The sequence below is a fragment of the Euprymna scolopes genome, chromosome 2 (genome assembly GCF_053919585.1).
Source record: "Euprymna scolopes isolate OS-2025 chromosome 2, ASM5391958v1, whole genome shotgun sequence".
NCBI classification, from domain to species: domain Eukaryota; kingdom Metazoa; phylum Mollusca; class Cephalopoda; order Sepiida; family Sepiolidae; genus Euprymna; species Euprymna scolopes.
The window spans coordinates 34,458,368-34,472,206 of record NC_136483.1 but is presented as its reverse complement, the minus strand read 5'-3'; the positions used below and the strand labels follow the sequence as shown (position 1 = coordinate 34,472,206).

General features: G+C 33.5%; 1 protein-coding gene across 4 annotated transcripts in view; it reads left to right on the top strand.

The window, feature by feature from the left end:
• The first annotated feature begins 292 nt into the window (after positions 1-292).
• LOC145290788 (uncharacterized) overlaps positions 293-13,839 on the top strand; it is a 387,010-nt gene continuing 373,463 nt past the window's right edge. Inside the window, exon 1 of one of the 4 annotated variants that reach the window (XM_080136515.1) lies at positions 293-1,759. In XM_080136515.1, coding sequence (XP_079992641.1) covers positions 1,119-1,759 — 641 coding nt within the window. In that variant the 5' untranslated portion in view covers positions 293-1,118. The remainder of the gene's footprint in view (positions 1,760-13,839) is intronic. The other 3 variants (XM_080136516.1, XM_080136514.1, XM_080136513.1) reach the window with 3 other exon arrangements.

Below are 13,839 nucleotides of genomic sequence, written 5' to 3'. Positions count from 1 at the left end.
AATTAGTATTTTTTTTTAATCCTCTATCATCTCGGTCGCCATGTCCTGAGAAAGAATTGTCACCGCACACACTACAAATGTAGTGTGTGTATGTATGTATGAATATACTTTCTGTATATTATATACACACATACACACACTTACATACAATAGTTTAAAGAGAATTTATATTTTATTTATAAACTTTAAGTTTGAACTAAAAATTAAGTTTTGTAATATTTACTTGATATACTTTTAATTTATAAAATAAAATATTTATTCTAATTAGCAATACCCCCTCAGCAAATATATTTACATGTGCACTTAGTATTGTTTTCAACCAATAAAACAAATATAATTTAGGTAAGATATTAAGTAAAAAAACTGGAAAGCGCATGCTTAAGATAATTAAATCCGTACAAAACTATGAAAGCCTAACTTTCATTATCCTCTATAATATATTTAACTTTCTCTAATTTTAAACTAAAACAAAATTATTCTTATCTAACCGTAGTAAATATCACTTTAAAATCCATGATATACTTGTATCTTATCTTTTCTTGTTAAACTCTATATAATTTATATACTAGTAAATTTAGGAAATACCAAAACGGTTTAAATGAATATTTAATATATTCACCTAAATGGTCACGGGTGACTTGGTAATTAAAACTCATTTTTCATCTCTCACCTCTAGGCAAAAGTTTTCCATAAAATAAATTTCGTTTTAAACCGAGGTACATATTTTGAATTCAGTTTACTTTAGTTGGATTAAATTAAAAAAAAAAAATTCTTTGTAAGCATAAGAAGCACTACTTTTTTTTCTTAATGCTCTTTATTGATAACTTATTTTTGTAAAGAAAAAGTTCCCCCAAACGGTGAGTGAACATTGTCTCTTAAGGCAGGTGCTCACAGCTCCCTTAAAAAAAAAAAAAGAAAAAAATTAAGACCATAAAAACAATTATCTTATACAAGCCTACAGTTATTTTATTAATTTATAAATACATTCCTTTACAACTATTTTATAATTTCAATTCCTGGTACCTGTAAAATATTGCTGCGTTTGTACACTTACATACGGTGTAGACAAGCGCACTTCTGATAAAGAACGCACTTTCACATCTTCCTATACACACCAGATGGCCAGTTCGAATGGCAATAATCGTCACACAACTAACTCCACTACACCAAGACCTTTCCCCTCCTCCACATCACTCAGCGGTGCCCATTCCCCCGGAAGCATCCCGGCTTGTTGTTGGTCTGAATTTTGCGAGCAACGCGCCCAAGCCACTGCCGACCATTTCTTCCAAGACTTTCTGGAGTACCTGGCAACCACCAGCGCCATAGCCACGAGCAACCCGGCCAGCACTGCGGCCCCTTCCTCTTCTTCCGCAGCCGCCGCTGCCTCTTCTGCAACGTCTCGGGTTCTGCCTTCCTCTAGCGGAGGGCTATCCTCTTCCTACACGGGCCCTACTTCCAGTATCGGGGGCCATGCCGTGGCCCCTACGGGGAGCAGTAATAGCAGTAGCAACACCTTCTTCTCGTCGACGTCGTCCCTTGCCTCCGGAGGTCATGGACAACAGCCGGCCAGTCATGCCCACCAATACCAGCACAGCCAGCAGCAATTCCCCCAAAACGGTTGGATCGTATTGGGGGATACCGTCGTGCACTGTCCGAGGAACCCCATGGATTTTGCCATGAGGTTTGTTGAACACTTCTTGGAACACTTTGAAGAAAGGGTGCGACATCTATCCTTCACAGATGACCCTTCGTTCCACAGGTAACTCTAACTCCATATAAGTGAATAATAAATTTTAAAAGAAAAGAAAAATTCCGATATCTTTCCTACCGAGCTCTTAAATTGGTAATTATGTAGTATTATCAATGTAATTTTATCGGAAAAACGATATACAGTAGCTAAAAAAAAAAAAAAAAGAAATGTATATTTTTTGAAAGATTATCATGCTGAACGTATTGATGTTAAAACCATGTAGCATTACATATGAAATAGCGGAAAAAGTTTTAATACACGGTTCTAAGCCAATTTATGTAAAAACTTTGAACGGAGACTTAAGACGAAGCGGAAATCTATTTTTTATAAAATAGATTTCGACATGTTACGAAACAAAAGCATTATACCGTGAAACATTTTTATAAATATTTTCATTGTTTTGAATAAATTATTATTTTATAACTCATTAAAAGATTGCTTCATCTCAATCAATCTCCGTTCCAAGGTTTTAAATATCCATGTTGATTTATGCCAGTATGTAGGTACGTGCAAAAGTAATAGCTGACGCTCAAAATTTATAAACATTTTGATCCCTCTCTTAAAAAAAATCACCAATAATCAGAAAATATGATATTAATTTTAATGAAATTTTCAGTATTTATCAATTAGTGATCACGGAATATAATGAACCCATTATTTTATTTGAATCTTAGTGGAAATGTATTTTGCTTAACCAAAAAAAAAACACCTTTACTAAAGTTATAATTTTCAGTAGTAAAAAAAAATGTTTAAATAAATGAATTTATTTTTGCTTTTTTATGAAAATAAAGCATCGTAAATTGTAATAATAAAAAATTTTTTTTTTTCAGAAACATTACGAAAAAAGACCCTAAAGTCCGTAATTTCTCGAACTAACGATATTACCATTGAATTAAGCATTGTTTATTCAATATTTTCACACAAAAAATTTATAATTGCAAAAAATATTTCCTCTTTAAGGTTACATTTATAGCCATATTATATATATATTTTTGTAAGATTCTAATATTTTCCTTGCATGAACGAACGTGTAATTTTCATCCTAACATAATTTTTATATAATCTTGAAAAAAAGTTTAAAAGCAAAAATAATTAAATTAAATTGTAAAAATTATACAAATTTTCACGATAGGAACGCACGGATGGGGAAAAAAGAAAACCAGTCGGTTTGCACCCCCTCCGTCTTATCACCCAACTTCATTTTGGGATTCCGGGAGAACTCATGCTAGACGACTGTTCGTTTGTTTTGGTTGTGCGAAGCGAGGATCTAATTAAGCTTCTTTTTTTTTTAAATATTTTATACAAACAACGTATTTTTATTTTAAAATTTAATTCAATATCTTATTAATTATCTGCGAAATAGTTCCAGAAAACTAATAGTTATCGGCGGACGTTGGGAATCTGAGCCTTAAGCCTTACCTTATAAATTTCACAATTTTCACTTTTTTAAAACTTTTTTTCTTAATATCATCCAATAGAGACTTATGTATCAGATAATTAAAAAAAAAAAACTTTTTAAAATCATTTTTTTCATTTCTTTTTTAACTCTAAAATAACCGGACGTAACTCAGCGTTCACTGACAATTTTATAAATGAAACACGTTCCGAGTGAACGCTGAGTTACATCCGGTTATTTTAGAGTAAAAAAAAAAAACAAAATGAACCTTAAGTTTGTGTTTAATTTACTACAACGTTATAATAGAAAACTGAACAAGCCGTGAAAAGTCATAAAAAATGATTTTAAAAAGTATTTTTTTTTTAATTATCTGATACACAAGTCTCTATGGGATGATATTAACAAGAAAAAAGTTTAAAAAAAGTGAAAATTGTGGAATTTATAAGACAAAGCTCAGATTCCCAACGTCCGCCTAGTTATTTTTAAGGGATTTTTTTACAATGAATTTAACTTCAAAATTTACCTGAACTTGTCAGTTTTTCGAATGCCATAGTGAAAACATTTTTCATAATTTTTTTTTTTTCCTTTTTGAAATTAACTTCAGGCTTTAATCTTTCAAATACAATCAAAAAGTAATCGGAAACCTACAAAAATATAATAAACCGTTTTTTCAAAACTGTTCCCCTCGGAAACCTACAAAAATATAATAAACCGTTTTTTCAAAACTGTTCCCCTATCAGTTTTCCGCCATCCATGCACGTACCTAATGTTGAGAAATATTTTCAATTTCATATGTAATACTAACTTGATTTTAATGCCAGCGTGTCATAATCTTGATAAAAAAATAATTTTTGTGCTTATTACTTTAGTTTCAAATTACAAAATGCCTACTTTTAAGGGCCATATTTTTTTTTTTATATTACTTCGTGTAAAACTTAAAGAAATACAACACTCACACTTAGTGGTAAAACTTTTTTTAAAATTTATTATTCTGAAGTTATTTCCCTGCCCCACCCCATTAATAGAAAATTTTAATTTGAAAAAAAAAAAAAAAAACTTATAGAAAAACTATTTTGATCTATAAAGACAGTAATGATGTATATTTTTGTATATCTAAAATTTAAAGTGTTTATTTTGAGCATATTTGTTTTAATCCACCTATAGTATTCAAATATCGGAAATAATACTTGACGTGCATTATTACGTATTGACTGGACTCGTGATATTGAACTACTATGCCATTAAAAAGCATTATTGCTGTTAGTATACAATAATGACCCTCCTTCGCTTGTCAATCGTCAAAGTCAAGCGTTATTTTAAATTTATAGCCTAAATTTTATATTTTGCCCCCACACTGTCAGCAAAAGTTAAACCTAGATTTTTATGTTGATTACATGTTATCACAGTAAATACCTAGATAACCGACATTTTTAGAAGGGGTGGGTGGAATTCACAACGTATAATGATCATCTACTTTAACCAGAAAACATTATGAATATCCAGTTAAAACATAGGACAGAACGAGTAAGCATTTCTTTTGTAATTCCAAAATGCGCCCCCCCCCCACTATATTTTAGATGTTTTTTTTCTTTCTCTCCCATTGCCACTCCGTAAAAGGAAAAAAAGAAAAATGTCTTCATTAACCACGAGCCTAACCCTTAGTCCAGGGGTTAATATTAAAAATAAAAAATGATGTAACAATACCAGAAAAAAAAATCATTCAAAATATACTAGCAGTTCTGTAGAAAAAGAATTTACTCTTTCTCGGTGTATACCAGTGTACTGTATGGCCAAGAATTGGGTGATTATTTTATGTTAAATTTATTTATCTTGAAAATGCTCATTTAAATTGAGTAAATTAAACCCTTTTGTAAAGTCTGAATACTTTTTGCTTAAAAACGTTTAACCATTTCCGTGTATTCTCCATTATTGACTAGGGTTGAGGGTTAAGTTTTTATTTCTTATCTACAAAATGAAATAGATGCGATAACTACGTTAAGGTAGGCTATTAACAATATTTGCATTTAGTCAAACAAATGTTTGAGTAAACGTTAAAGCTCTTTTTCATAAAAAGCATGCCTTGTTTTAAGCATATTTTGCGTAGCGTGCTTTATTTGTTATTGTAAAATATCGAGGTTAAGGATAAGAACGGATGCCAAGTAAACTGTTTCTCTCTCTTACTTTTTGTATTATTGTTCAATGGCAGAATATTGGCACGATCTTATTATACTGTTTTTCTTCAGTTTCAGTACGAAGAAAAATATTTCATTGTATTATTCTGGCCTAACAAAACCTTTTCAAATTAACTATTTAAAAACTTCATTTCCTAATTTATAATTACCATTGCGACAACTATTTTATTATTTTTTTTCGTCTAATCAGCAGAAAGAACTGGAGTTTGCCTATAAATGAATAAGGTCTGCTAGGTCCCCCTCAAAAGAAAAATGCGATTTTTTTCTATTACAAGACTTGAAAACTAACCGTAAAAATAAACAAGAATATGTTAGAGTGAGAACAGTTTCGTGATCATTCACTTCCCAACCAGATAGCGTTTTTGAGGACGTAACTTTTAAAATATAAAATGTAACCCGGATATAAGAGCTCTGACTATAAGAAAAACTGATATAAGAGATTTTCTTCGGTTCCAACCCGGATATAAGAGTTTATAGACAGGAAAATGAATCTCTTATATCCAGGTTGCACCACTGCATATAATAATTTATTTGTTAATTGTCATATTTCACTTGAACAACCATTTTTTTTTTTTTTTTTTTTTTTTTTTTTAATATACATGAACACATAGGCCTACATAAAATGATTAAGTACTTTTTAGGGGCGATATAGACTTAATCCCGTATTGTCAATGGAAGGGGTTAATGGTAGGATTAAGAGAGGGCATGTTTTTTTTCACATTTTAACATACTGAAGTTGGCAAATGTGTAGTTTAGCGGCGTAAATTATTTGACAGACAAAAAAGTATTTATTTTTGATATAAAACACCCTAAGGCTGAAATAAAACCAGAAAAAAATTTAATTTTTATGTTTTCATCATTTTTATTAGACTAAATGTACGACAATCGAGGCCGCCATATTGTTTTTAAAATTTGGCCATTCTAAGGTTTGACAGATTGGTCTTTTTCCCGCTCTTTCATGACAAAAACTGGCGGTTAAACCTTAGAAAGGCTAAATTTTAAAAACAATATGGTGGTCTCGATTGTCGTACATTTAGTCTAATAAAAATAATAATAAAAATGAATTTTTTTTTTCTGGTTTTATTTCAGCCTCTGGATCTAATGTGCCTTATATAAAAATACATAGATTTTATAACTTTTTGTCTGGCAAATAATTTACGCCGCTAAACTGCACATTTGCCCTAAAGTTTGATTAGGAGCATTAACTATTACGATTATGGATTATCATCGGATTGGTAATCTGTTTCATCATAATGCCTACATATTTCAGCATAATGTCCAAGTTTTCTCTTCGCCCAGCCCACTAAAAAAAGAACTGGCACAAAATATATCTCCCTTAAAATTTTATTGGTATTTGTGTCTTGGAAGACCAAATGAAAACTTGCCATTAAAAAGTTGATTTTGAAAAGTATTTGGGTCTGTTTCGGACGAATATCACGTTTAAAATTGTCGAATGAATATCACATTTAAAATTGATATTAACCTATATTTTCGGATGTGTTCCTTATAAATTCACTAGCCGTCATTTTGAATAGTGTTGTTTACAAGTCAATCCGGCCTCGTTTTCGAAAACGAATCAATCCAGTCTCATTAATTTTGGATGGGAGTACTGGGGAGAGGAGTGACGGCAGCCATTCCTTTGCCCGTACCCCCCCCCCCCGAATTAAAAATTAAATTATAAATGAGAGCAAAAAAAGGAAGATGTGAACCCCACCCCTAAAAAAGCTAAAAGTAGCCAGATCTACAGCAGATGTGCTTACAGTTATATCTCATAGGATTAGCAAATCTCTCTACGGAGGCTACCTTTCCAGGGCAATTGCTCTTGACATATCTAAGGCCTTTGATAGGGTATGGCATAAAGGTTTACTTCACAAGATCTCTAGCTATGGTATAGCTGGAAATGTCTTCTCATTAAATCATTTCTTTCTGATAGGTTCATAAGAGTAGTAGCTGAGGGGCAAAAATCAAAAACTCATAGTATTAATGCTGGTGTTCCTCAGGGGTCCATCATGGGCCCAACTCTTTTCCTGATCTACATTAATGATCTTCCAAATCACATCCTTACATCATTTGTAGACATTTATGCTGATGACACTACCATTTATGGTAGCACATCTAAGACAGTAAACGACCAAGTTCTCTCTGATTCTCTCTCCTCTGATCTTGAGCACGTAGTACAATGGGGAAAGGAGTGGCTGGTTACTTTTAGTGCATCTAAAACCAAGCTTCTCTCTTTACATCATCAACATTCTGATCCACATCTGGCATCAATTGAAACAAATGGCTCTCGTCTTGAGGAGGCCTCAAGTTTTGACAAGCTTCTGGGCTTGACCATTACTCCTGATCTTAAATGGAACACGTACATCAAATCTGTTGCCAAGGCCGCTGGAAAAATGGTGGGATCCTTCTATCAATCCAGTAGATATCTCACTGCTGATGCAATTCTCTATCTATAGAAGAGCCAAGTACGTCCAAGGATGGAATACTGTTGCCACATCTGGACAGGAGCTGCTAGAAAGGACTTGTCCTGCCTTGATAGAGTTCAAAATAGACTTCGTAGCCTCGTAGGAGATGTCCTTTTCTCTTCCCTGCAACCTCTATCTCACAGAAGAGATGTTGCGAGTTTGTCTCTAATGTATCGTTACTTTCATGGAAAGTGTTCGACTGAGCTTAAGTCTATGGTCCCCCCTTGCCAAACTTTCACAAGAAACACTCGTCTAACTGAAAACACTATCAATAATTCCCCCCACTCTTTATCTATGCCTAAACCTAAACGTAGATTCCATGAACAAAGCTTCTTTCTTAGAACTGCACGCCTGTGGAATTGTCTTCCGTTTTCCTGCTTTCCAGCTGACTACAATATGGTTGTCTTCAAGTCTAACGTAAATAAGTTCTTGATGAGCCGTTCCATATAAGTTATCAAATTTACCAAATTTTCATTACTAATGATTACTATATTGTCCAATTTCTACTGTACACTCTTTAACCCTTATCCTTGAGTGGCCTCTTGGCCTTGATAATGTGGTGATTCCTGTGTAAAAAAAAAGTAAAAATGACCCACCCTCATCTAAAAAATAAAATTAAAAATAAATTTTCTTGCATGGACGGGACTCTCTAATGATGAATACCTCCCCAAACAACAATATTCAAAAGAGGCGACCAATGAATTTATAAAGAATGCATCGGAAAATGTTTTTCTATTCTTTCTTTCTTTCTTTTTTTTTTTTTTTTATTTTTCTATTATACTAGCAGAGTACCCGGCGTTGCCCAGGTGTGGAGAGATGGTGTAGTAAGGAATCCCGGTAGGCAGCCCGGGTGGAGAGAGGTGTTAAAAAATGTGGTAGTGGTAGTACGGGTGTGGAGAAGTGGAGGGGAAATCAAAACAATAGCAGGCAGCCCGGATGGAGAAAGGTAATAAAAAAAAAAAACTTGGTAGTAGGCAGGCAGGCTCAAACCCATAACGGTAACGTGAAGGAGGAAAAGGTGTAAAAAAAAAAAAAAAAAAAAAAACAAACAAAAAAAACTAACCTTTTAGCTGATGCGTCCATTCCAAAACTGGAAGTCAGGAGCGTTGGAATTAAGGGTAGTCAATCGAAAGGAGACGATGACTTGTGAAAATGTCAACGAAAAAAGCAGCCTCTCCTTGTTAAAAACGGCAGAGTTGAGGGTGAAGGAATGAATGATTTTGGATAATTTTTTGATATTTGTCGGCCAAGAGAGTGAGCTTTCAGACAATACCAATTTTGTTGGTCGTGCTTGTCGAAAGTTTTAGTGAGACACACACACACACACACACTAGACAGGTGAGATTTATATAATAGACTAGCCTGAGTGCCAGATGTTGCCCAGGTGTTTGGAGGTATGTGTTGAGCAAAAAAAAAAAAGTGGTAGTAGGGAGGCATGCTCGAACCCATGAAGCAGGAAAAGAATAAAAAAGTGACTTCTTTGCCATTGCGTTCATTGCCAAACCAGAAGTGGCGAAAGTTTGAATTAAGGCTAGTCAATCAAAAAGAGGGAATGACTTTCGAAAATATTGGCAAAAAAAAAGCGACCCCTTATTGTAGGAAAGTGCCCAGTTGATGGTGAAGCAATGAATGTTTTTAGCCAATTTTTCAATAGTTGTTGTCTGAAGGGGCGAGCTTCAAAACAATACCAGTCTCGTGAAAATCTGTTACCTTTGTCAGAAGTTTTAGGCAGACATACAAACATACATTTAAACATTTAAACAGACAGGTGACATTTATATAATAGACTATCGAGAGTACCTGGCGTTGTCCGGGTGTTTGGAGGTGTGTGTGTTGGTGGTGGTGGTGGGGGGGAGATCAAAAACAAAAACCCTGTTTAAAATTTTAAAAAAAAAAAAGTTGCCCGGATGTTTAGAGGTGTAAAAGAAAAAAAGTTTTGGTAGGAAGGTAGGTTTGAACTCGAAACCTTGACGAGAAGGTGGAAAAGGGGGAAAAAACTGATATCTAACCGGCTCAGCCACGAGGGGAGAGGAAGTGAAAACTGTCTTAATTTAAGGATTATAAAGTTAAATTGACAGGTGCGCGAATTTAATGATAATGAGGTCAAACATATTCAACAGAAGGTTTTCTTTCCCCAACTTTGGCTGTTTGTTTCCCCAAGATGTCATAAAAAATTGGGGTGTTCATTTGAAAAGCAATTGTCTGATATGACAGTTTTTGCCACGTTGATTAAAACCGATTTGCTTTCTGGATGTCCCTGCCACGAGTATCAGGGAAGTGATGCTACGGATTCAGTTTTGCTTTTTTATACTGAAAAGCAAAACAAAGACGCAGTGATTGGAGAGAAAAAAAAAAAAAAATCTCGAAAATAGCGTGTAAAAGTCAGGCAAATTAAAGATAGACGCGACCCCTGTTTGTAACTCGTAGATATTATGACTTAGACAGCATATAAAAAGTTTTAAGAACAAGTAAGCACGCCGAGCACTTCCCCCCTCTAAAAGCCTTTGCCAGACATACACAAAAAGTGCACACACTAACACACATTTTGCCTTTTATATATATAGATAAAGAAAAATCATGTGTTTGTATGTCTGCTAAAAACTTGTCATTCGCATTTGACCTATTCGAAACTGGTACCATCTGAAAGAGCAATGTCTTGGATGCATAATATGTGAAAATTAGAAAAAAAAGATTCTGTGGTGGTTGATTGGACCACTTTTTGAAAAGGGGTCCTTTTTCGCATTGCGTTGTTTGCAAGTCATGCATGCGTATAAAACTAAACCTGTTTAAAAAGCTTATTTTGCAACGTCATAATGTCATAAGCACTCATGGCCGTGTGGGCAAATGTGTTTGCCCATAACTTTTTGGCCTTTTCTCCTCTTTTGCGTTACATGTTCGAACCCGATCGCCGCAGCTCTCTCTCTTTTTGTTACACGGGTACTCCCTGCTATTTTGATTGAGAGAAAAGTTGTTTTGATTCATATATATATATTTTTTTTTTCGGGGGGGGGGGGGTCCACCACACGGGAAAGTGCTCAATATCCAGAGAATAGCTTCATATCCCTTCTGCCAAAATATTAAGTTGATGCAAAAACAATATCGTTTTCTCACATATGGTACTTTTATATATGATTTCTGAATTAATTCTTTGATATATATATATATATATATATATATATATATCTCCATGTGATATCATTTTGAAGCACATTTTTCGCTTTATCAGATCGTTATTCATTACTGTTCTCAATCTCTTCATTCCTCTTTCGATAATTAAAAAAAAAATTGTTGTTCTGAACAAAAAAAAAAAAAAAGCCCCATTTCGCGAGGAGATTGTGACGTGTGATGAGAAGTGGATCCTCTACGACTACCGGCAACGTTCGGCACAGTGGTTGGATCTGTTGACCCAGATAATGCCGGATATCCATGCTAGTAATATAAGACCTACACGCCGGCAACAATCATGATATTCATTCGAAACAGACCCGAATACCTCTAAAAATCAACATTTTAATTGCAAGACTCGAATACTTTTGTTTTTTCTTCTAATTTAGTCTTGAAGTTCTCAGAAATCAAAGAGTCCCCTTCCTGTGGCTAACACTTGATTTGGATATTGCATTAAAGTTATTCTTTATCTCTCAAACACTGAGTTAAGAACTTGAGAACATTATTATTTGGGTTTGTATTACTATACACATAGATTCGAAAAAGTTGTCAAAAAACAAATATATAAAAATAAATGTTATCAAAGGCAAGATAAGTTACTTTTCTACCTAACTGGATACTTTTTTTAGTGTTTTTATTTAACGTAACCTTTTTATTCAGCCCGAACAACATAGTGGAAAATTTAAAATGGCGGCCGACTCTCTCTTGAACACAGTAAGTTTGGGAAACTGGGTTAAAAATAAAAAAAATACTATACAAAATACTGTTAGAAACTCGGTTAATATGTTACCGTGACATGGGCTGACTTATATTTGGTGGGTTTCTAACAGTATTTTGTATAGTTTCTTATTTTTTACTCATTTTCCCAAACTTAGCATTTTCAAGAGAGTTAGGCGCCATTTTAAATTTTCCAATGCATCGGTAAACACTGTTTTTCGAGTTGAATAAACATGTTACATTAAATAAAAACACTAAAAAAACATTCAGTTAGGCAGAAAAGTAACTTATCTTGCCTTTGATAACATTTATTTGTATATATATTTGTTTTTTGACAACTTTTTCGAATCTGTGTGTAGTAATACAAACTCCATTATTCCTCTCTTTCTAATAGACCATTTAAAAATGTTACAGTATATCTTTTTTATTTATTTTTTTTTTTGTCTCTTGATCTTGCTGGACAAGCATACATGTAGTCTGGTGGAGTATCCAGCTTCGAGCTGTTACTTAAGGTAATATCACTTGGTTCTCAAAGTGGTATAACATTCCTCTTAAATGTCAGTGTGAATTATAGCCATCATGAGATCTTATTTGTACTACGAATACTATGATTTTGAATATTTGATCAATATGACAAACCTTTCCTACAGAGAGAAATCTTAGATATTCGAGGATAGTGTCTAGTAGATATTCAAGCTGTCTTAGAATATATTTGTTTATGTGCTTAAAAATGCTATTTGGTCCGGAAATGGGTGATCATTACCACCTGGTAGCCCAGAAATGGATCGTACTTTTATGCTACTTTTTTGCAATTGATACTCAACCCCCCCCCATTTTAAAGTCTAAAATAATTTTCTTATATATAAATTTTACGGCTAACATATTTCAGGTTGTTTACATGTAATCTCTTGAAACGGAGAATTTCATTTTTCGACAATTCAAAAGCATAGGCGACCCCAAGTGCGACTGTACCAGTCTCTGGTGAAAACCTATCCTCGATATGAAAATGTTCTGATTACTAAACCGGATTTCCTTTTTTAGTTTAAAATAAGTAAATTGACATTAAAGAAAATGTGAAATTTATGTACAGGTTTTTATTATTAAAAATCATTTTCTTTTGATATAGTTTACAGCTTTAAAAACAAGAAGTCTGGTTTGATCATTGGAACCTTTTCACATCAAGGCTAGGTTTTCACCTGACACCGGTACGGTTGCACTTAGGGTCACCTGTGCTTCTGAATCGTTCATTTTTCTTTTTGGTTGAACTAACATATAATGGCGTATGTTATTATGGAAGTTCGCAATATTTCTCCGATCAAATACCCTATGTGTCCTTTTGGGTAGAATCAAAAGTGTACCTTTTTAGTGTCCTCTCCTGAATTTTACAGCGTAACGTTCAACAGTCGAAAGTGATTCTAAAACCTTTTAGAGAAAATAATTGATTTCTGGCTATAGTCAAAATTTATAGATCAAAGTAAAGTATGATGTTGAATCTGATTACCCATGAAATAATTAAAAAAAATAAATAAATAAAAACAGTATTTTTATTTTTAAATTTTGACCGCGGCGCGGCACTCGCGCGCGGCACTATTCTACCAACGATGAACCCATTATTTATTGAAGTATTTTGCAGGGGACTTAATAAATAATTGTTTTAGTTTGAAACTTCAATAAAACAATTAGCACTTGTGCTGTTTAACTTTCCCAAACAATTTTTTTTCATTTTAGAATAATACCGCTCGCGCAAGGGAACAGTTAATTAAGCTACCCTCATTTTAAAAACGGCTTTCAACATTTGCTTGGGGATGTTAGTTAACCTGCACCTGTTCCAAACAATTTTATCTTTTTGAAGTGTTTTTTAAAATAAAATACATTTAAACCAAAAAATGGTCTTTCAGGAGGAAAACAGAAATAAGTGGCAATCTGAAAGACGATCATTTTATTTATTTTAATTTATGTTAATTACGAGTTTATTCCACGAAAAAGGGAGGAAAATTAACTATTTTTCTTATATAGAATGTCTACTGGACACTTTCATAAAACTGCGGGTTTTAAAATTATTAAAATATTAACTAAATACGATGGGTTAAATTGTTTCGTTATTAAATTAAATCATTTACGACAAATTATCTTACTGTTTTTTTTTCCATAAGA